At 37.3% G+C, this 23,629-nt stretch overlaps 3 protein-coding genes across 4 annotated transcripts; all 3 read left to right on the forward strand.

The window, feature by feature from the left end:
• Window positions 1–235: 235 nt before the first annotated feature.
• phyhipla (phytanoyl-CoA 2-hydroxylase interacting protein-like a) lies at window positions 236–11,927 on the forward strand. Of its 2 annotated transcripts, none has more exons than XM_057344506.1 (5): window positions 236–1,264; window positions 6,949–7,142; window positions 7,649–7,823; window positions 8,465–8,582; window positions 9,616–11,927. In XM_057344506.1, the coding sequence occupies exons 1-5, from the start codon at window positions 1,189–1,191 to the stop codon at window positions 10,151–10,153; spliced, it is 1,101 nt and encodes a 366-aa protein (XP_057200489.1). In that variant the 5' UTR covers window positions 236–1,188; the 3' UTR covers window positions 10,154–11,927. The 2 variants fall into 2 exon arrangements, with proteins under 2 accessions (XP_057200489.1, XP_057200488.1); XM_057344505.1 differs by lacking the exon at window positions 236–1,264 and adding an exon at window positions 1,283–2,785.
• An 858-nt stretch (window positions 11,928–12,785) lies between these two features.
• On the forward strand, window positions 12,786–16,229 carry LOC130560107 (uncharacterized). The gene is made up of 6 exons (XM_057343601.1): window positions 12,786–12,936; window positions 13,782–13,838; window positions 13,926–14,261; window positions 14,342–14,668; window positions 14,774–15,067; window positions 15,176–16,229. The coding sequence occupies exons 2-6, from the start codon at window positions 13,793–13,795 to the stop codon at window positions 15,418–15,420; spliced, it is 1,248 nt and encodes a 415-aa protein (XP_057199584.1). The 5' UTR covers window positions 12,786–12,936; window positions 13,782–13,792; the 3' UTR covers window positions 15,421–16,229.
• Window positions 16,230–16,873: 644 nt separating this feature from the next.
• On the forward strand, window positions 16,874–22,678 carry tmem26a (transmembrane protein 26a). The gene is made up of 6 exons (XM_057343602.1): window positions 16,874–17,135; window positions 17,598–17,694; window positions 18,521–18,604; window positions 19,581–19,789; window positions 21,059–21,138; window positions 21,739–22,678. Exons 1-6 carry the CDS (start codon window positions 16,945–16,947, stop codon window positions 22,020–22,022), a joined length of 945 nt encoding a protein of 314 aa, XP_057199585.1. The 5' UTR covers window positions 16,874–16,944; the 3' UTR covers window positions 22,023–22,678.
• The last annotated feature ends 951 nt before the right edge of the window (window positions 22,679–23,629 follow it).

Consider the following 23,629-nt stretch of genomic DNA (forward strand, 5'->3'; position numbering starts at 1 on the left):
TTGGTTCAGAAATCCTATCCCACTTTAAGTTAAAGTGATAGTTCACCCAAAAATTAAAATTCTGTCATCATTGTTATACATATTGTTATATATTTCTTTCTTCTCCTGAACAATAAGGAAGATTTTGGAAGAATGTCAATAACCTAACAGATCTCATCCCCCATTTGCTGCCATAGTAGGGAAAATAAATACTATGGGAGTCAATGGATGATGAGATCCGTTTGGTTAATGATATTTTTTTTAATTTCTTCCTTTGTGTTTACAGGTTTGGAACGATCTGAGGGTTAGGAAATGATGACAGAATTGTCATTAAAAGGATAGTTCACCCAAAAATGACACGTCACTTTAGCCAAGCTTTCACTTGCATCTCAATCCTTGTGTCCCAGTTATATCAGGTCAAACACAAATGATTACTTTGGCCTGAAATAAAATATTATGAACAGCAGCTACGCTAATTTTTCTCTCTTCTGTTCCTACCTTGGGATGCCCATCCCGAGGTAACTAGAGACAATGTCGGCTCAAGTTTAGATCCAGCCTACTGTGAAGACTTCAGGTGACTCAACACTTGTGAAGAGATGACATCAATCCCTTCCAGGACATTAGAAACATCAGCTGGATCTGGATCATCAAACAACTGTCACAACACAGCAGTTTACGTTTACAACATATGATCTGTCTCTCTCATCTTTGGCCAAAATACCAACCCCCCCACCCACACTATTGAGGGGACAAACAAAACAAGTAAAGGTACATATCAAAACAATAATAGCAGTGGATTATTTTCCTCCCAAGATGGCGACATAGGGACGTGACGTCAGCTTCACATTCTCTACAGTCAGCAAGCTAGTAAACTAGACTAGTAAAACTATACAATAGGATGTACATGAAAACTATTACCATATAACATTTTCCCAAGACACACGCAAGCATGAATCTGGAGTCCTCCATTCTTTCCGACAACAAAGAACCTGAACACAACCAGCTCGGAATTATGACATCAGAAGTGGGAATTATCAAATTTCCGAGAGCACGTGAAGGCAGCATAAGGCCTGTCCATCTCGGAAATTCGGTTATCAATTTCCAAACTTCCCAGTGGAGTTCATGTGCGATTTTTACATCGGAAACTCATATTTCCGATAATTCCGAGAGCACGTGAAGGCAGCATGAATTGCCTAGTCTTGGCAGAAGATGGCGCGGGCAGCCAAATTCGGTGTCCCTCTTGTACTGCCCCTTTCTCTATGTTTCTGCAAATTTACCCTTTTCGGTAATAACAGCGTAATGTATCCTCTCACTATACTTATCCTTGTTGTGGTCTTGTCAATGTGTTAAACGCCATGCTGTCGTGACATGGGCTACGTACGTTAACTAAAAAAAAAGTTATTGTTTTATAGACTAAAAACGTCTAACCTCCACCTCGTATTATTGCATAGTTTGGTTTATGCTTTACACTTGTCCTGCAACCCGCCGTGTTTGGCATCCCACCCTGACACCGCGAGGCTCGAGCGCAGTGTTACCAGATAGAGTTGAAGGTTTCCAGCCCAAAAACGGCCCAGCACACCACACACACTGCACTTTTACAGTGTAAAGATCATTCACATACCCAATTCGGTAATAACGAATTCAACAATGTGTATTGAAATTATATTTTATACTTCAAATATTATTATTTTAACTATTATTATTACTACATTTTACTCATTATAAACAGGTGTGTAAGAGAGAGGGAGATCTTAAGCCTACCTTTAAATGCAGAACAGTAACAGGGTGTCGGTTGTAACTTGACAGGATGCTGAAGAACACAGCTGAACGCAACTTTTCAGAATCACTTCGGCATATTGACTGTTTAAATTTCCCGCTGACTGCTGCTTCTTTTTTGGCGGTTGCAAAACTGTCTTTGGCGGTGGCAAACTGTCATTCGCGATTGGCTAAAAGTCGCGGGCTAGCCTGCGAGCTGCCTGTGACCTCGTCAGTGGGCGTGTTTAGTAACGTCACGATTACTAATTGGATGGAGTACATGCACACTTGGGTTTTGTTAAATAATAAGCCTATACAATGTACATGTTTCAAACCCACCAAACTGATCCCAAATCCGCCCAAATTTTGTCCACCCGCCCAAGCCAATTATTACCCGCACAATCAAATTCAAAACCGCCCGGTCTGGCAACACTGCTCGAGCGTCTTTCGCACCTGCGCCTCAGAGCAGCGCTCGGGCACGCGAGCCAATCTGGTACCAAATATGGACATGAGCACGAGCGCTTGCCATGACGTCAGTGCAATAGATGGGGAAAGGGAGTATTTCACGGAGAGGCGGCGGTGGGAGGTGAAGGGAGTGTGGTGATCTGAAATCGAGAATTAACGGGAGCGTAATCTCGTTACATAACCCGTCGTTTGTTCAACCGCGTTAATCCCTTATTCCACAGTCGGATATTGTAAGCACTGCGAAAAACACTTGTGGCATCACGAGAGGACTTGCGCGTAGTTATATTTTCACGAGAACTGCAACCATCATCTTCTTTGCAGCTTGTCTCTATTTTTTAATCTATGTGCGGCAGTGTCGTGGTGACGACTAAACGCCGGGGAAAACAGAAGAGAAGACAGCACTAGAATCACGTTTTTCTTTTCCCAGCCTTAGCTAAGTAATATTATCAGAGAGACATCCATCCACACCCCTCCGAGGACATGGAGGCGCCGGGTTTGGCACACGCGATGGCGAGCCCGCTAAACCCACGCGATGGCATGGTCAAAAACGTGAGCCTGGAGTCTCTCCAGCTGTGCGAGAGGGACGGTAAGCCACCACTGGATCACACAGCGACTGTCATTCGAAGACTGTCAATGAAATTATCTAAATCATTTGAATGCGTTTAGCGCACGGTGAGTTTAGTGAAACAGGGTTTGAAAATCGAAATTTTCATAAAAATTGGGCAGGCTTTTTGCGTGCTGATGGTGTTATCGCATCGTGACATCTCTGCTGCCTGTGTGGCTATGCAAGTGCTTCAGTTCAGCACCATGGACACTACCCGCTGTCCTCTTGCATAGTCTTGTCTCATAGTCAGGGAGGCTGAAGCGGTACTGTAACCCTGGCAAGAACCAAATGAAATCTCAAAATGAAACCAAATTCTTATGTACGATTAATTAAAATAAACAGTAAAAAGAATAATGATTCTAATGGCAAATGTGGTGGTAATATTAATCAAACTAAAGGCATAAACGCCTAAACATTTACTCATGTTGATGTGGCAGGGGCTAAGATGCAAGGATCAAGGAGTGACCAAATGGAAAGATTTGTTAGATCATTTATTATATTCATTATATTTATCTAATTCATTGTATATTCTTTCTGGATATTATTTCATGGCAGAGACTGAAGGGATGTAGTCAGGTGTGCATGCATGCAGCACACATAGGGAGGAACGTGCTGTGGCATTTAAAAATGCATAGTCATCATGCAAAGATTTACATTAAGATACATTGATTACCCCTCACCCGGTCTGATCCTTGCATGTGGGTGCTGCTTTGTCTTTATTTCATTTTGGCTTTAAAGTATGGGAAGCACATTGATTTACTCGTCTTATTTCGTAAACATTCATACCCATTCTCTTTAAGAATGATTGAGGTGCCAAATTGCAAATAGGATTTCAGGGTCCTTCTAGGGCTAGCACAATGACTCATCAGTTTTCACCAGCAAGGGAGGAGATGTTTTTATCATCTCTGCATGGCGCTTTTTGAATAAGCATTAATTAGTGTGCTGGCAGTGGAGACTCTTTTTATCACAGTTACACAATAGTGTTTGTTTCATGTTGTTTAAGTGCAACAAAATGAGGACCTGCACGTGGAACTAGAGCGTTTTTTGGGGAGGAAACATTGCTTTTAAAAATTAGCATCTGTTAAATCTGTTAAAGGAATAGCCCCCCCCCAAAAAAAATTGTAGGAATAAAAATGGACTATGACTTGACTATGGTCAAGTCAATGGGGACCATTTTTGGGTGAACTATTCCTTTAAGTATTCATTATAACTGTAATCCAATACCAGTGTGTTAATAAACATTTTCTGAGGTGAAACGATATGTGTGCGTGAAAAAAATAATATTTTGGTTGTTATTATATAAATGCTTATAATTTATATGAAGGGTTATTATTTTGTGAAATTAAGACCATAAAAAGAGAAACAATACTGCTGTCTGATGATGGCAGAAACTGTTAGCACTAGCTAATACTAACCCATTAGCTGAGTGCTCAGTGAAAAATTCCAAGTCAGATTAAACAGAAAACCTGAATTGGTGCAGGACCTTGAACACCCTTGGCATTTTCCATAAGCGTGACACTTGTGATTTGCACTAAATAAACAAAAACATACAGTCAAATAATACACTATAATGCACTAATACAAAAAAATGTTGTTCAAAGAAAGTAGACTTGGCATTGATACTAAAAGCCTGGATTTGTAATGACGTTGTTGCAAATCTGATGTCAGTTAGAGGCAACCAGTGAACTGGAAAGTTACCAGCCTTTATACCATTGTGCCCTTGAGCAAGGCACTTGCACTAATACCTGATCTGTCCTTGCAATTGTTGTACGTAGTTTTACTGGTAGTTGCTGTATCGTAAGGTTTAGGAAACAATTGTATATGATTGAGAATAATAGAGCATTGAGCGAACAGCAGTCATCTGTGTGTGTGTGGTTATATACATTTTAGTGTTACTTTTTAGTCATTAGCTAAAATAGATACTGCAGCACTTAAGCTTATACAGTTTTATCTTGGAGTACATGTTGGATTGCTGTGTACTTACATAAAAACCTCATTGTAGTTTTGCAGAGATAGTGTTTGGTTTATAATACTGATGGCTATTGGCTGAGGCTCTCCTGATAAATGTTAGTTCTGTGGGTGTTTAGGAAGAAGATATTTAGAATGGGTTTGGTGTTACAGAGATGTATTTAATGTTATTTAATGTCTGGTGATTCATCTGTGTGTATAACTTTAAATAGACTGTAGTCCCACTGGAGGTTTTAGCCTGCAGTGAGATAGAGAGCCAGACACATTACACTTTCTTTTCGCTCTCATCTTTTGCTCTCACTCTCTCCCTCTCTCTCTCTGTCTGTCATGATTCAGCTCTGTCTGGATTATCCTGTTTGTTTTGATTTTTCGAGTGTTGTCTGTATTGTAAGAGTTTTTAGCAAAGACAAATCTAACTTTTCAATTTCCAACAGTCAGGTTGTGTCAGATACTCCAGCATTACATGCATATCTGTTTGATCTGAAAACATCTGTTTATTTCATACAGTAGCTACACACTGTAAAAAAAAATCCCGTGAAAAACAGATAAAGTACTGGCAGAAAATTACCAGTACATTTTCCTTTATTTTACGGACATTTCCATTAATGCTAAAATGCAAATGAATGCAGTGCAAAATGTAAAATACAGGTAAAACAACTGTAAAAATGAACACGGAAAATTCCTTCATATTAATACAGTATATTGTGCCCTGTTTTTACGGCTTTTTTTTTTTAGAGTGCACACCATGCTATACTTGTTGTGAAAACACATTATTCTTTAGGCAGCTTCATAACTTTGTAGGTAAACAGCTTTGCCATTGCATTGTTGTGTTAATTAGACATAATACATCACAAGTTGCTAGTTAGTGGTTTGATTTGTTAAGGTGTTTTTAGACCACCAGAGTAAATCATTTAATCCTCTATATGCTGCTCATTTTCTACTTAAAAATTATTCTACATTGATTAATGGCCTTGATTTGTTTCCATGGAAACTGCACCCTTTGTTAAAGCGGGTGAATTTCGAAACTGCCATTACCGTAGAGAGACGAATCCTGCCGGTGTTGTTCTTATTAGGCAAAAACAAAAGCATCTTTTTGATGCAGACTGGCAGTAAACCTAACAGCCCTCTCTTTGTTGATTTGTGTAATCTTGAATGAAAAGCATCCAATTCTTACATTACCTAAAGCAGGGGTGCCCACTCCTGCTCCTGGAGGTCTACTGTACTGCAGAGTTCAGTTCCAATCAAACACACCTGAAGCAGCTAATCCAGATATTCAGGATTACTAGTATAATAACAAACAGGTGTTTTAAATGGGTTGGAGGTGAACTGCACAGGATGGTAGATCTCCAGGAGCACGATTGGGCTCCCCTGATCTAAAGCATCTAAACATGCATCTGTTGTTGAAGTCTAGATTAAAGGGATACTTTACTATCAAATCAAAATTTCCCCATGTTTTACTCGCCCTCAAGGCATCCTAACTGAATATGGTTTTCTTCTCGAAGAATAATCCAGTCGGAGTTATAATACTACGTATCATTTTGCTTCCAAGCTGTAGAATGGAAGTGAATGGGTGTTGATCAAAGAACTTCTCGACACTGCTCTGTGGTCTTAACAAAGGTCTTCTGAAGTGAAATGATGCATTTGTTTAAGAGAAATATCCATATTGACAGCACTATTAACGTTGATGTCTAGTTTCCTTTATCTCTCGAATGCGCGTGAACCAGAGGCTTGTTTTTCCTGCATTTTTCGTTTTGTTCCAAAACAAGCCTCTGGTTCACGCGCATTCAAGAGATGACGGAAGCTAGACATCAACGTTCAGAGCGCTGTCAATATGGATATTTGTCTTAAACAAACGCGTCGATTCGCTTCAAGAAAACCTTTGTTAAGACCACGGAGCCGTGTCGAGCAGTTCTTTGATCGATGGATGCACTTTTTGGAGCTTCAAAAAGTCAACACCCATTCACTCCCATTCTACCGCTTGGAAGTAAAATGACACGTGGTATTATAACTCCATCTGCATTATTCTTCAAGAAGAAATCCATATTCAGTTAGGATGCCTTGAGGGTGAGTAAAACTTGAGGAAATTTTGATTCGCTAGTAAAGTATCCTTTTTAGAATTATTTTTAGACCGGTGATTCTGGATTTCATTAAGTTCTGTCTATTTTCTTCTTTCTCAGGAAAGGCAGATGACAGCGGTGTGGTGGGAATTGAGGAGTTACCTGTTCCTCGCAACATCAGGATCAGTAACATCACCTGTGACTCTTTTAAGATCTGTTGGGACATGGACCCTCACACCACAGAGAAGATCACGCATTATTTCATTGACCTTAACAAAAAGGAGAACAAGAACTCCAATAAATTTAAACACAAGGTACTAAAAGAATTAGCTCACAACAAGCAATTATAGTCCTTTATGTCCAGATTTGCATCATTAGAGGGCAAAAGTGTTATGGACTGTTTAGAATGCCACAGCAATCAATCCAAATGCTTTTAGCAGCTGTAAATGTTAATCAATTTTCAATTTAAGTGTGCTTTATTGGCATGACAAAATGTACATTTGTATTGCCAAAGCATTTGCAGCTGGGCTGCGTACAAATAGTGCAAGTATGTACAGAAACGAAAAGAAAGATAATTATAGTAATAAAATAAAATAAAGTGTGATGTATGTAGTGCAACTTAAAGTGGTTTATAATATATGTTAATATAAGATAACAGAAATAAAGTATAGTTTAAACAAAGATTTCCAAAAGCAAAATATACATTTAAGTAGAACCTTTTTGAGTTTTAAGGTCTATAATGTAAAATCCTCTGCATTTGCTTATATATATACTGTATATATATATTCTTCCCTCAATGACTGTGGGTCTCTGTTGTCAGGACGTGCCCACTAAACTTGTTGCTAAGGCAGTCCCGTTGCCTATGACAGTACGAGGGCATTGGTTCCTGAGTCCACGGACAGAATACACAGTTGCTGTGCAAACTGCATCCAAACAGAGCGATGGAGACTACGCTATATCAGAATGGAGTGACATTGTTGAGTTCTGTACAGCAGGTAGCCAACACATTTCATTCTGTTTTATTTGTATAGTGCTTTTTATTATGTGGAAAAAAAGCTTTAGAATTGACATACATTTTGTACACTGTACATATCAAATTTTAATAATAATTGTCAGTTATACATAACAGTATAGTATGCATAGTAGCATAAAAAGAATAAACATATACAAATATACAATGTGTAAAACTTAAAGGGATAATTCACCCATAAATGAAAATTATGTCATCATTTACTAACCCTATTGTCATTTCAAACCCGTTTGACTTTCTTCTGCATAACACAAAAGAAGATATTTTGAAGAGTGTTGGTAACCAAACAACAGCGGTACCCATTCATTTCTATTGTATGGACACAAAACCAATGCAAGTCAATGGGTACTACTCTTGTTCGGTTACCAACATTCTTCAAAATATCCTCTTTTGTGTTCTGTGGAAGAAAGAAAGTCATACAGGCTTGAAATGACAAGAGGGTGAGTAAATAACAGAATTTTAATTTTTGGGTGAACTATCCCTTTAATATAACAAGTTGCATTTGTGGGCAGATCTTGTGTGGTTAGCATTTGTCTCATTGAGAAACATTGAGATTAACAGTGATCGATTGGTGACAAATAAGCACATTTTTATTTATGTTTGCAGATTATTCCTCGGTGCATTTGACGCAGTTGCTTCAGAAGGCTGAGGTCATCGCTGGCAGGATGCTGAAGTTCTCTGTGTTTTACCGGAATCAGCATGAGGAGTACTTCCAACATTGCAGGTGACTCATGAAAAAATCTCCCTACAGAAAAGACTTTGCTGTGTGAAATGGAGGGTGTGGGATGCTGTCATGAAAGGGAAAGAAAGAGTCCTTCTTTGCTGCCAAGATACAGATTAATTTTAAAAGGAAAACAGTGCCATCTTGTGGAGTAGTAATTATGTTCTTTTATTGAAAGGGGTCATATGACACAGCTAAAACAAAATTGATCGTTTGTTTTAGATGTAATGCTATGTGTATACACGATTTAAGGTTCAAAACGCTGTATTTTCCACATACCGTGCATGTTTGTATCTCCTCTTTGCCCCGCCTCTCTGAAACGCGCAGATTTTTTACAAAGCTCATCGCTCTGAAAAGCGAGGTGTGCTATGATTGGCCAGTTCACCAGTGCGTAGTGATTGGTCGAATACTGCAAGCGTGTGATGGAAATGTAACGCCTCTTACCATATTTGGAACATCAGGTTCCAAAGCAATTGTTCTGACAGGTACGCCCACCTTACTTGCGTATACATTTGGGTGGTCTTAGTCAAATCATACCACGAACTGACGTAGATTTGTGGGGGTGTGGTTACACGAGGCGTTTCAGGCAGGTCTGGGTGAGCATTCGCTTTTAGATAGAATGCATCTTTTGTTCCTACACTTTCATTTGTGCAATTTTACGTGTCTAATACATGCATGGGCAACTTATAACACACCAAAGACACAGAAAAACATGTATTCGTGCCATAAGACCTCTTTAATATAATTTCTTCACACTCGTGTCATTTTAAACCTGTATGACTTTCTTTGTTCTGCAGAACACATATTTTGAAGAATGTAACTAAACAAAATATGTCCCCATTGACTCAAAATATCTTCTTTTGTGTTCCGCAGAAGAAAGAGTCATACACAGGTTTTTTAAACGTCATGGGGGTGAATAAATGATGACAGAATTTTTATTTTTGGGTGAACTATCCCTAAGTAGGGATATGAAAAATGTTTCTCTCTCTCTCTCTCTCTCTCTCTCTCTCTCGCTCTCTCTCTCTCTCTCTCTCAGAGATGTGCTTGGTGGTCGAATGATGCCCTCAGTTAAGGATAACAGCGGCAGTCACGGTTCACCTCTCAGTGGTAAACTCGAAGGGATTATCTTCAGTTGTAACACTGAGTTCAACACAGGTCAGCCTCCGCAGGATTCCCCGTATGGCCGCTTTCACTTCCAGGTGCCCGCGGAGACTCTTTTCACCCCTGACACGCGTGTCTACTTCGGGGACTTTTACTGTATGTACACTGCCTATCATTACGTTATCCTGGTCCTTGCTCCCCGGGGCTCCAGCGGAGACTTGTACTGCAGCGAACGCCTCCCAGAGCTGGACGTGACCAACAACCGTTTCCTAACACGCGTGTGTGGGGAGGACGGGCGTGTGGAATTCCGGCACGCTCAGGATGTCATCCTGGAGCTGATTTATACCGAGCCGGTTCCACTGGAACTGGGGAGCGTCTCTCAAATCAGCGGTCACCAGCTGATGAGCTTATCTACTGTCAATGCCAAGAAAGACCCCAGCTGCAAGATCTGCAACATCAGCGTTGGCCGTTAGCCGTCACGCACACACTAACCTAAACCGATATCTCTGAGCAAGCGATTGAGACGTGCAACCTTTACAATATGTTAGAGAACCAGACAGAGAACATAAAATACCTAGACCAAGCTAAAACTCTTTGGGGGTCTCCCAGAAATTCAACCAAATGGTTAATTAAACATTATATGTCCTCATTGAGAAATTACTGAACAGCAGAAAAAAGAAAACAGAGCAAGGCAGAAAAATGAAGCAAAACAAAGAGTTAAAGCTGAATTTCCCAAAAAACAAAACTATAATCCCACTGTGAACCTTACCTGCGTGTTTTTGGTGCTTTTTCTTATATTTAAAACACAGCCCTGCTCATTCTGAACTATTTGACTTTCGATACATTCTGGACCTCAGACAAGATTGTCTTTTTCAGTTTACACTAAAGCCGTCAAACCACTCATGTTTCTTACGTTGAACATCCAAAGTCAAACAACAGTCCTACATCATAACTGGTGTGAAGACCTATAGTGCAGTCATTGCCTTATAGAAAACTCCATCTATCCTCAAAAAAAGGAACTGAGAAAAGAAATACAGCAAGACAAGCATTACTAGCATGAATGCTTCTATAACAGCCACATCCAGGCGTTTGCTGAGATTGCTCACCCCAACAAGACCTCTACTCCATATATACTGCCTGAAATGATGAAATCCTGTTTGTGGCTCTCCTGGGATCCCGTGAAGACTTGTATTGCAGCAAGCGCAAAAGAACAAATGCTTTCTGATTCTCTGCCAAGCATCTGCATGCCACCTGAGCCTTTAAACCTTCTCGTGTACCCTCAATGTGTTCAGTTTTACTCTAAACGCAGTTTTCCTTTAAATGGATTACTCATGAAGCAGTTATATTCTATTGCTATTATTTTGGTGGTGTATGTTGATTTCTGTTAGAGCAAAAAAAGCTCATTACAATCCCTGATATGAATTAATTTGTTTTACTGATATAATTTAACACTTAATGATTTGCTGGGGAAAGTTTCACATGTGGATAAGATTTTGTTATAGTTATACCCAAATTTCAGTGTTACCAAGATACTGAAACCTTTTCAAATGTAGCTTTTGTAGGAGATGCATATGTTTATGTGCACTAATCATGGACATACTGTATTCCATCATTTCAACACTATATGTAGTAAAAAATATCATCTCCCATGTGGAAGTTTCTAAAATCATAGTTTGTGTCTGACGTTTGGGTGTGACTGTGTTTGACTGCATGTTTTCTTATGTGTGATTTTGAGTGCATTGTGCCCCTGCTGTAGATATGGTTTGACTGTTGACAAAACACTCTTCTGCCAGTCTGATTTGTGCACATGTTATTAGTTAATGGATTTATAAAACAGAAAAATGTTGTTCTTCACTCCACACTCATGATGTATTGCCTTATTCTAACCTGTGACTGATTTTGCTCATTTGCATTTGCATTGCATTTGCATTGCATTTGCATTTGCTCTTATCTAGTTTGCATAGCCAGACCTTTACTGCGACAACATTCTGGTGATTTTGTAGCTTAAACAGATCGAGAACCACACATGTTGACAGGAAGAGCCTGAGGTCTGACATCTTACTCTGTTATAGTAGAAAAACATTAGAACTTGATATGGTCATGGACAGCTCAGTAACACAAATCAATCCATTTCAATGTGTGAACGTGCCTCATACTGACAAACATGTTCAAAAGACATTTTCATTTTTCTTGTTGCTATGTTTATGAAAACCAAATGTGACTGTTCAATAAAGATTAAGAAAGAGACTGTTGTGTGTAGATGTCTGTACTTATGAGGGACAAATTTTCTTTACAAATATAAGAAAACATGTCAAATGCAATGAGTAAATACATAAAGATAAATACATTTTTATATATATTTTAGGACTGTCAAACGATTAATCGCATCCAGAATAAAAGTTTGTGTTTACATAATATATGTCAGTGTACTGTGCATATTCATTTTGTATTTATAAAAACACACATGCAAGTATAATTAATGAAAATATAAAATACAAATTTATAAACGTTTATATACAATTTAAATTATTGGTAAATATAAATAAATACATGTCAATATTTCCTAAACATATATACATGTGTGTGTATGTTTTTGTGTTTATGAATACAAATTTAATATGCACAGTTCACAGACATACACTATGCAAACACAAAGTAGTAGCAAAAGTCAAGGCGGGAAGATTTGAAACTGCAGTGACAGATTTGAGAGGTTGTGGATGCCTATTTGTGGTTGCAATTCAAATCTGAATCTAGGAAAACGTGTGCTATGCATTTGTATCTGCCCATGTATTTTGTAAATGCCAGTTTACACATTTGTGACTATTTTTCTGCAACTTCAAATTCAGAAGACAGATTTGTGAGTTTTGTCCACGAGTGCAAATCTCAACATTCAACTTCAGTTTTTTATTTTACAAGTTTTCACATTGGGGCTGTGAGTGTACATTTTAGTGTACAGGTACAAATACTTACTCTATAAGTTCACAAATTAAAATCTACATGCTCTCAAGTTTTGCTACTGAAATACCTTCATAGTTTCCTGTATGTCAGGTGGAGCAAGTAGTGACTGTGAATTAAAAACGAGTTGAGGTAAGAGTGCTTAGGGGGAGTGGTGAGTTACTCAACAAAAGCGCACAAACTAAAACAAGGAAATCCAGAGTTTGTTGTTGTCGTTGTTTGGTCCTTGTGTCTGTGAAGCTCTACCTTGGTTAACCAAAAGGAAAACACGACAATTGGAGCTTTCAGACAAAGAAGATATGTAAGTAATAACCTGATATTTTTTCTGGTGTTGGTTTACCTCCTCATTTTTGCTATTTTGCTACTTAAGGCTAAAAAGACTTTTGCTAAGATTTTGCCCAGATTTTCAGTCTGGACTTGTTGCAGAAAGTCTGTGCCAATCTGCAGATTTGATCAGTTATGGCTGGAACACACTACAAGACTTTTGCTCAGATTTTTGCCCAGATTTTCAGTCTGGAGTTGTTGCAGAAAGTCTGCAGATTTTATCATGTATTGTTTTCTATGCAAACGTTCTAAAAGTTTGCAAGTGGATGATGTCTAGTTTTTAAAAAATCTGTTCAGATTTTAAAAGTCTTGTAGTGTATTCCAACCGTTAGGCATTCACTGTATGCACACATATTTGCATAATTAAGCATACATAAATATATTTTAAAACATGTTTAGAATGAGCGTTGTCAAATCTTCAAAGAGATGAATAATTATTATTTCGCCTAATGTTCGCTGCTAAACCAAATAATAGACGGGTATTTCCTCATCACTATTGTTTTGATCACGATACCATCACAAGTTGTTTTCTGATGCAACAGGAAGCTTGCCTTGCATATTGTAATAGGCCGTTGCGCACTGAGCTCCTATTAAATAATGTTACATTACTGTTGATATCACAGTCTATGGTTGAAACTCAGGGTTGAAGGGAAAATAAATTATATTTAGAAACTTTTGTAGATTATAAACAAATGCCCATGTTACAGGAGGTGACTGTGGGCGCCTGCTACCTTCAGATATCTTGTTGCATCACTCTGCATGCCAGATATATTTGTATAAAGTTCTTTTGAAGATGTGTAATATTGCTTTTCCTTACCAAAGGTGTGTTAGCCATGATGTGGAAGGTCATACTCTATTGCTGCTTGCTCACAGAGGCTGGTGAGTAATAACTGAATTTCCTTTAAATGAAATCACAGTCTGTAAACGCATCTGGAATGAATTTTTTTGTGTGCGTTTCAATTTTAGGGAGGTTGCCCATGGTCCTGGCCCATCAAGCTGACGTTCAGCTTGGTAGTTCAGTCACTCTTCCCTGCCTGGACATCAAACACACAGACATTACCGCAGATCTTGACATTCAGTGGTGGACCGGAGAGCATCTGGTCACACGATTCCAGCTTGGCAAAATAATTCAGGGCAGCAGGTACATTAACAGAACGGATCTGTCTACCAAGCGTCTCAGAAAAGGAGATTTCTCTCTCTTGATCACTCATACAGAGTATAGTGACAGCGGACAGTATCAATGTGTGCTGATTAAAAATGGACAGAGTATGACTCTTGGAGAGGTCGACCTTGAGGTGAAAGGTAATTTTGAAGAATTTTGCAAGAATGAGCATACGTTAAATTTGTCTTTCTCATCGAAATCTTTATCCTTCTGTCTTTAGTCCGTAGGCCTCAACGTGCCTTGTTTATAAAATCAGGACAAGGTGTCCTTTTGTCATGTTTCGGCCATGTTGATTGGTCAGGCTCAGAAGCTGCATTTGTGCAGTGGAAGAGATGGACTCAGGTTGTGGTCCAGTGGAAATCTGGATCTCTGTTTGTGGACCCAATGTTTGAAGGTCGAGTCTCAGTTCTGAAGGACAGAATCAAACACGGGGACATTTCTCTCATTTTTAATGACACCCGCCCAGACGACCAGGGCTACTATGTGTGCTTCTTCAAGAAAAATAATGACATCAGACCTGCAGCAGTGATTAATCTTACTGTCACAGGTAAATGCAGTTATACAGTATTGTCATTTTGTCTGAACATTATATTTGATGTTCCTGTTTGAATTATACAGTTGTACAAGTCTAATTGTCTTGTTTTTTCACCAGAAAACATGTCCAGGATTACGGCAGATTCTGGATCACAGATTCAACTCCCTCTGCCCAATGAGTCTCAAGTGTCTCTTAGCTTTCTGCCAGACGGTGGAAACCTCACTGTATCTGTGTGTGAGGTAGAGCGACATCTGCTGACGTGTACCAGTCATTACACAAACCGCACTCTGCTGCACAATACCACTCTCATCCTAACAAACATCACACCACCGGATTCTGGAACATTCATTGTGAGAGACAGAGGTACAGGCAGGACCAGAAGCGTGGTCATCATTCAGATCTTCAATGTTGGTATGTTTTGTGTCCTCAGACACTAGAGAAGAAACACACGGCTGTAAAATGATTCTCATGAAATCTTCCTTACTTTATTAACGCTACCTCTGTTGTTTCTTTTTGAAGGAACTAACAAGATCACTTTTGGTATATCCATAATTCCAATAGTAGCTGGAGTTGTCATACTAGTGGTACTTTCAGCATTTTCTGGGTATTGTTGTCATAAAATACAAAAAGTAAGCAGATCTATGGAAAGGAACAGGAAAAAGGAAACAGAGAAGGAAACTGAAATGAATCTTCTCCAGCCAACAGAAGTCATCACTCATGAGGCCACTCGCAGCTGTAATGAAAGTGCTATTATAGAGATTTGAGGACTTCAAGGTCTTTCTTTTCATTTCTTTGTGTTAATTTACACAATTTTACATGTTGTAAAGTTTCTTTCTGTTGAATGTGAAAGGTCTTTAATTGTGTTTTTACACATAATATTTAAGTAATATATACTTACTAAGATATATGGGTACGGTACACATATATTTTTATAAATACTGTTCACATATGAGGTTTTGTAAAGTAAAAAAAAATATATATATTTTGATATATTGCGTTATTTTTCAGTTATATTTCAATTTTAATTTATGATGAATCTATCTGGCTTTTATCTATTTATCTGTGTTCAATGTTGTGGCATTATTCTTTTGAAATAATGAAAATATAATTTTGAAAAAACTGTTTCAGTCAGGTTTGCTTCTAATATAATGATTAGAAATGTAATGTGTTGAATTCATTGTTTGTATTGTAACAGTTAGCATCATTTTAACGTTTGTGTACTTGCCCTCATATAGGAAGCATTGTTAAGGTTTGCATTATGTAAATAAAATACAAGGAAGCGTGAACGTTAAAGTGAATGTTATTGTTATTGCTACTACTATCCACTAGATGTCACTTTCCTTTTACAACGGGTGGATGTTACAACAGGGACTCAGGGAGCATGTCTTTCGTTCATACATTGCTTAATTTAACATTACCTTCACATAAAAGGCAGCGGTTCATATGATTGCAGCCTCTCTTTACAGCTAATTTTGTTGTTATACTGTGTCTTAAATGTAAAATAACATGATCCTGTTTGATCAAGGTATGCGACTGTTCTGTTTCAATATAGCTAAGTGTGTTTAAAGTTTAATATACATGTTTGTGGCTCTTCATTTCATTTTTTAATTCACCATTGTAATCTGATGTTTACTGATCTTTTTTTTAGAAATATCTATAGGATTTGTATTAAATCTATAATCATTGAATCGGATCGGAACGGAACATCAGAATCGATACCCAGCCCTACTTTTTACTCCACTGCTTTGAGTAAGAAAATGAGCAGAAGTTTGAATGTGGGCCTACTGGATTTTTAGTGTCCATATGTTTTTGGGGTAAAAAAATGATGTATTTATAAAATGTAGTGGAGTGAAAAGTATGACGCTATGCTTTATAATCAAGTATTTTTCAAACACTTGTAAAATACAGACACTTGAAAATGTACTGAATTAAAATGCTACTACTGTGAAACTATAGTGAAATGATAAGTAGGCTAAATCCTGCCCTCTGCCGGTCACATGAAGTTTCACGCGTTTTGCTAGACACGAAGATACACATCTGTTGTATTAACAATATTAAAGTGTTTGAATGTAAAGAAAGTGTCTAAATGAACAATAAACGCGCGTTTTAATAACAGAGTACTGCGTAAAATCTTTCTTGGTTACTCCCACAGTGCCTTGAACAAACATTGTATCACTGTAACGGATTCCACAGACTGACGGTGGTGGGAGGATTCAACAAACTGGGGACTTCACGGGACTCGAGCGCATTTTACACCATACAAACCTGGGACATCGTTGTCTCCGAAAATGATTTTGTTTAAATTCGTGTGCGCGATTTTAACCCGGTCCTTATTCATTCTGGTGTCTTTCGTTGGAGTTTGGAGGGTGACCACTGTGAAAAATGACAGAATCTACTGGTTACTAACGGTCTTTTATCTTCCTCTGGTCGCGGAGATGATAATTACTTTTAATTGGAGGAAGGGGCAAGACAACAAATGGTGAGTTTCAAAAGATGAAAACGGCATTGTTTTCTACAAAGGCTAATGTAGCCTACAACAGGACAGTTTCGCTTATTATGGTTCAATTATAGGTGCTTTTCGGGACACTAAACTCATGACGTGTTACAAACATCTGTTGATCATTTTCTGTCGGATGGGATTAAGCTGTTCTTTGTGCGAGTCAATGTACAGTAGTTCAACATTCTTTAACAATTCTTTATTCATTTAACACCGGGAATTATATGGTTTAATATTTACTCGTTATAGTTTTGAATCAACTTTTTTCCTTAAAACGTTGCCAACATTCCTCAAAGCACTCTCCACAACCAACATCCTGCTAGACCCATACAGCTGACCTAGTCTCACTAATGACTAATGAAATAAATCACTTCATCCCAGTCTTTATTTTTGTAAATGGCAGTGAGTGTGGATCCATAAATCCAGTTTTCCACCCTCTTTTAGGTTTTCTCCATCCATCCTCTTCTTCCTCATCAGTATTATACCCTCGATCTGGATTCTAGAGTTGCATCATCAGGGGAACAGAGCTGATAACCTGCAGGTACCCCGTTGTGTACACATTATGCCTGCCATTGGTATTATCATGTTTATCCATTTTCATTATCATGTGTATCCAAGGAATATTCCTTCAAATAGCAAACAAACAAATAAGCGTATTAAAGGGACAGTTCACCCGAAAATGAAAATTCTGCCATGAATTGTTCACTCTAGTTTGGTTGAACACAGAGAAAGATGTTTGGAAGAATGCTTGTAACCAAACAGTTCTTGGACCCCATTGACTTCCATAATAGGAAAAATTACAATAGTTGTCAAAAGTGCCCCAGAACGGTTTGCCTTCCTACATTCTTCAAAATATCTTCTTTTGCATTTAACAGAACAAAAATATTATAAAGTAATTTTTCCTACTATGGAATTCAATGGGTTGCAAGAACTGCATGGTTATAAGCATTCTTACAAATATCTTTCTCTGTGTTCATCAGGGCAAAGAAATGTATACAGATTTAGAACATCTCAAAGGTGACTAAATGATGACAGAATGTTTCATTTTGGGTGAAGTATCCCTTTAATTTAGTCAACATAAATATTCTAAACATTCTTTCTTTCTACAGAGATTTTCAAAAGAATGTCAACAGCATTTTTTTTTAATAAAATTGAATGTTTTTACAACAGTTGTCAAGCAGATTCTACTTCAAGCTCCTGAAGACAAATATCATAGGTTTAAAATGCCATGAGAGAACAGAACTGACAGACTTTTTAGATGCACTATTCCTTTAATCGCTGCTGAGATAATGCATACATTCTTGTGTTAAATGTTCCCTCTGAAGATCTGTTTCCATTTATTAAACTTCATTTTTGTTTTTCTGCAGTGTAAAAAGTTGGACTCGTGGGAGAACGTCAAGAACATGGTATTGCCCTTAAATGGTACTATGGGTATGAATGAAACACTAAAGGTAAACTTGAAAATTAATAATTTATTTAATAATTTGTTTTGAAATGAATTGTTTACTGTAAGCATCATTGCACTGCACTCTGATTGTAATGTATATGTGATGTGTCTACATATATCACATGATCATCTATCATGTACTTCTAATTTGTAATGTAGGTTTTTCTACCTTTGGCCCACATTAACAGTTTTTCCTCAGAATGTAACATGTCTTTTACTTCCCCTATGTCTGAGTCACATAACCGCATTTGTGGTAATTTAAACATTCTTTATTTCACTGGTTATTCATTCTGCTTTTTTGTCTTTGTCTATTTAACTATAGCTTTTATTATTATTATTATTGAACCTTAGTTTCTCTTTCTTTTCTTTTTTTGCTGAACCTGTTGTTTTTCTGCTAAATCTGAATTCTGCTGAATCAATATGCTGGGTAAGAATGATTCACGTCCTTGTGCTTGGGTAATCCAGATGGAAAAAACTATTAATGGTATGGGGTAAAGAGAGCATTTAAACAGAAACCCTCTCAAGCTTCCAATAAGTTGTGTCATCCAACAGTGTTATTATGGAAGTTTTATTAGCATTTTTTGGAAAATAAAAAGAGCTTGGGTTGCCTCTGTTACATTGATAAAAATGTGTACCTAAAATACAGTAAATTGCATTAGATAAAAAATCATCTGCCAAGTTTTTTTTGCAACACAGACTAAGAAACTAAGGTTCAATAAAATTAATAAAAACTATGGTTATATAGACAAAAATGCAGAATGAATAACCAGTGAAATAAAGAATTTTTAAATTACCACAAATGTGCAGTTATGTGACTCTAGAGAAAGACATAGGGGAAGTAAAAGACATGTTACATTTTGAGGAAAACTGTTGATGCGGGCCAAAGGTAGAAAAACCACAGACTATATGTGGCCAGGTGTAAATGAAATGAAATGATAGCACATTTAAAATAATCACCTATGTGTGTTTGTGTCTTTCAGCATCTAGAGCATGTTCTCACCTCTGTCTGTCCAAACGACTGGATCCTTGGTCTTCATCAGGTTCTGCTCATCCTTCTCATCCTTGGGAAATGGCTCCTCCCACTAGGGGGTGGAGTAACTCGTGAGGAGCTGTCTCAGCTTTTGCTCATCTTTGTTGGCACGGCAGCTGATATACTGGAATTCACCAGTGAAACACTGTCTGATGTGAAGTGGGTACTTCCTTTTTAAGGCCATAAACACAAGCTTGGCTGAAACCCAGTTCTGATGTTGCGCTGGCTGTTGAGTGTGATTGATTTTTAGTTGTGTTGTTGCTGTTTAGTGTTATTTTTGGGCGTATTATAAAGTAAATATAATAACATGGCTTTTTTTCTAAAAATAGGCCAGGTAGTACATCATAATTTAAGTCCAGACATACACCATTCATGACCACAAAACAATATGTTTAAATGAGATGAAATTTAATTCATGTGTAATTAGATTTTTAATATAGAAATTGATTTTTTTTTCTTTTTTCTATGTCCAATTATTATTGGACCTTGTTAAAACAGCTCAAAACATACCTGTTCCGCATTTATTTGACTAACATTGGGTTATTTGACTGTCTGTCTGTCTAAAAAAAAAAAAATCTTGTTCATTCTCTCCTTTGCTTACTCCAGCTTTAATCCTCCTATAGCATGGCCTTGTAAACTAACGGTACTGTTTAGCGTGTTGACCAAATGTTTATATGCTCTCCTACTTGTAAGTCGCTTTGGATAAAAGCGTCAACCAAATGAAAAAAATGTAAAATGTAATGTAAATGTACTTTAACTGCTGAACCTCCAGGTTTAAAAATGCAAAAATTTCAATTCATTTCTAAATGTTCTGTTTGTTACCTACCTTTGTGTTAAAAACTGAAAGCGTTTCTGGACCAGCGTTGGTTATGTCTTGCAAAATAGTATAGTGGTAATGAAAGTTGTGTGTCTAGATTTAAATGATGAGTAATGTCTGGCTTATTTTTAGGAAAGAAGATTTTATTATATTTGTTATATAATATAAACAAGTTGTAAGGAATAATGGCAACTTGAGCATTTTGCCAAAAATATTAAAGAACAAAATTTTATCAATTTATAATTCATATTATTTATAGTGTTATACATTCTGTTATATATATATTATAATAATTTAACAAAATATATACTTTTTATATATGATGTTTTCATTTGTTTCTATAATCTTTGAGGTTGTTTGTTGGTATCAGAGAATCTTGTCTCTGTAATGACACAGTGCTCTGCTCTGCATCTATAGCTCTGCATTTTTACCAATTATATATTATATTTATTATATTATATTATAGTAATTATGATTATTTTGGCCATACATTCAACCTGATCTGTGGTGGAATGTTCATGTTGTCTCTTGATGGAAAATGAATATAAAAAAATCCATTAATTTAAACAACTATATGTAACACATTTTCACTGTATTTGTGTATGTTATAGGGAAGACAACAAACAGCTGGTGTATATAATTCTGGCAGTGTGGACGTGGAGTATGTTGCAGTTTCCTTTTCATCTGGCAGGTTAGTGGTCATCTATTGAGCTGGGTTGAATGAGGTTGATCTGTGCCTTGTCTAAACAATACAATGTGCCTTGTCTAAGTATTGTTAATCTTTAGTCCTGAGCCATCCAAAATATTTTGTTTTACCCAGGATCCCTATAGTAAGCCCCTTAGACTCAGATTAACTTTATTGTTTGGAACATGAGGGACACCTCAGCATGATTTTAGTTGATTTATGGTCTATGCTAGTTTCCCTGTGAGGGCTGAAGGTTTTGGCAGCTTGTGTATTTAAACATAACCAGATCTGGCTCTTTTGAACCCATCTCAAAACAAAGCAAACATCTTATGCTGGACACTGATGTAAATGTGTATCCTTATGAGAGGGAATTAACTTATATTTCAACTCGTATTGTTTTTTCTGTGATAAAGGGAATAAACACCACTTGGCGTGGGACACAAATAATGCAACAACAAGACAGTCACACTGCTTCAAGTCTTTATTAAAAACACAACAATTCTCCCCAAACTACAATGAAATAAACTCACAAACATTTGTTTGGTAGTATCATATTTGATTTGTTTTTTCTTCAGCCTGTATTTTTTAATGTGTGTTACTCCACAGTTGTTACATGGCGACCGCAGAACTCAGATGAGGGAGAAGGCTGTTGTAATTTTCTGTTGTCAAGGCACAGCACAGATATTTGGAACATCGTGGAGAGTTTGTTTATCCAGGATGGGCCCTTTCTCGTGGTGCGGCTCATTGTGATGATTTACTTTGATGTTTTCCACCAGATGTTGGTCTTCTTTGCCATCAAGAACTTTCTAGTGGTCATCCTCAACCTCTATAGACTCGTTGTTATCTGTCTAGATTTTAGACCGCCATCATCTTCCTCTCCCTCGATCTGAAGAAAGTCGTGGCAAGGACTTTGTTTGATAAGGACCCTTTAGTACTGTTCTTACATTTCCAAGCAGTTTGAAAAAACTTCTCTTACAGGAATGGATCGCATTAAATGTGGCAGATGGATTGCTTATACTGCTCAAAAGCACATTTATGTGTGACAACAGTTTTATAGAAGTACTTTGACTTTTGTTAGTGTAGGTCTTTATGTTGTACTGTATAGCAAGTTGGTTTACAGCTTTGCATTTACTTTTGTTCATGTAGCGGATGCTTTTATTCAAAGCAACTTACAAATGAGAGAGCATTTAACATTTTGTCTAATTGTAAAAGATTTTGTTACATTTTTTTTTACAATATATGTACAGTGTTTACAATATACCTGTATGTACAGTCAGTATTGTGAAATAACTGACTCTAAATCATTCAAGTGTGTAAGAAAACTTATTTGTTTATCAAATTTTAACAAGGAAACACACATGTATATCTTTAGCACACATGTGTATATGGGTGTTGTCAGGCATGCATTCATCAACATGCGCACCCAGATATGACTCTGACATTAGAGTTGTTGGGGTATTCTGATCTGAGATCAGGTTGGTTCAGGAATAATTATACTGCAAACATTCCTAGAGCAGATCAGGAAGAACTTCATTTTAACCATGATAGTTACAACACATGTAAATGAATATAGCAGCGACATCTAAATCTCTGGTTATCTGTCCCTTGGGCTTTAATGGTTTTAATGTTGTGGGAAAGAAACAAGACGCACAGCCTTTTTCTTAACGTCTCCCACAGTTACGCAATTTACACAAAACAAGAAATCTGCTGATAGACATTCAAAACATTCAGACATTACTACACTGCTGCTTTTCAGGACCAGCACTTTCTATTTTTGACCAACAAAGGAAACAGGAGATAATTATCCAAAGCTGAAACAATATACCCAATGCAGACGTTTAGATTTAAACCGAAAACCAGGCATGATGACATGCATGAGTACATATTTATACAAAGAAAGCACACATTAGGACATGTAGTGTAACTTTGATTTACAGTAGATCAACACAGTTCTATTGGGTTATTTCCTATAAGCAGGGCTGGAAATGAAGGGGAACGGAAGAATCCGGTGAGTGAATTTAAAGGGGAGACGGAGTTACACTTCAAAATGTAGAGGATTTGCATATTTTCTTCATGAAATAGCCTCCATATGTACATTTCATACATGCATACAAAGTGCAACTCTATGCTTCAAAAATATGAAGAATATCCCACACTTAAGTCTCCCAGTGAATCTCGGCCATTTCCAGCACTTACTTTTAATCAGCATTAAAGAGTCTACATCTGACAAAAATCGACTAAATATAAATTTAAACCTTGATTTTTGCTGACCATTTCAGACTTTTGAACTAATACAAGGGTTTCTATTCTGCTAAACAAGGGTTTCTATTCTGCTTTATACATAATGAAAGTTTAAAGTACAGTGGCCTACTGTATTCTCAATTCTATGAATATTCATGAACCCAAAAGGGCTTTCTGTTCTTCAGTTTGTGGAAAGACTCGAACTTAAACTCCTGATATCAAAATAAAGAACAAAAGAAACTTGAAATTGCAGTAA

Source organism: Triplophysa rosa, linkage group LG10 (assembly GCF_024868665.1).
Source record: "Triplophysa rosa linkage group LG10, Trosa_1v2, whole genome shotgun sequence".
NCBI lineage: Eukaryota > Metazoa > Chordata > Actinopteri > Cypriniformes > Nemacheilidae > Triplophysa > Triplophysa rosa.

Coding starts and splice junctions, on each gene's coding strand:
- phyhipla (XM_057344505.1), top strand. CDS start 2,680: ATGGAGGCGCCGGGTTTGGCACACGCGATGGCGAGCCCGCTAAACCCA. Junction 7,143..7,648: donor CCAATAAATTTAAACACAAG/GTACTAAAAGAA, acceptor CTCTGTTGTCAG/GACGTGCCCACTAAACTTGT. Junction 7,824..8,464: donor TGTTGAGTTCTGTACAGCAG/GTAGCCAACACA, acceptor TTATGTTTGCAG/ATTATTCCTCGGTGCATTTG.
- LOC130560107 (XM_057343601.1), top strand. CDS start 13,793: ATGATGTGGAAGGTCATACTCTATTGCTGCTTGCTCACAGAGGCTG. Junction 14,669..14,773: donor GATTAATCTTACTGTCACAG/GTAAATGCAGTT, acceptor TTTTTTCACCAG/AAAACATGTCCAGGATTACG. Junction 15,068..15,175: donor CATTCAGATCTTCAATGTTG/GTATGTTTTGTG, acceptor TTCTTTTTGAAG/GAACTAACAAGATCACTTTT.
- tmem26a (XM_057343602.1), top strand. CDS start 16,945: ATGATTTTGTTTAAATTCGTGTGCGCGATTTTAACCCGGTCCTTATTC. Junction 17,695..18,520: donor ACAGAGCTGATAACCTGCAG/GTACCCCGTTGT, acceptor GTTTTTCTGCAG/TGTAAAAAGTTGGACTCGTG. Junction 18,605..19,580: donor GTATGAATGAAACACTAAAG/GTAAACTTGAAA, acceptor TGTGTCTTTCAG/CATCTAGAGCATGTTCTCAC.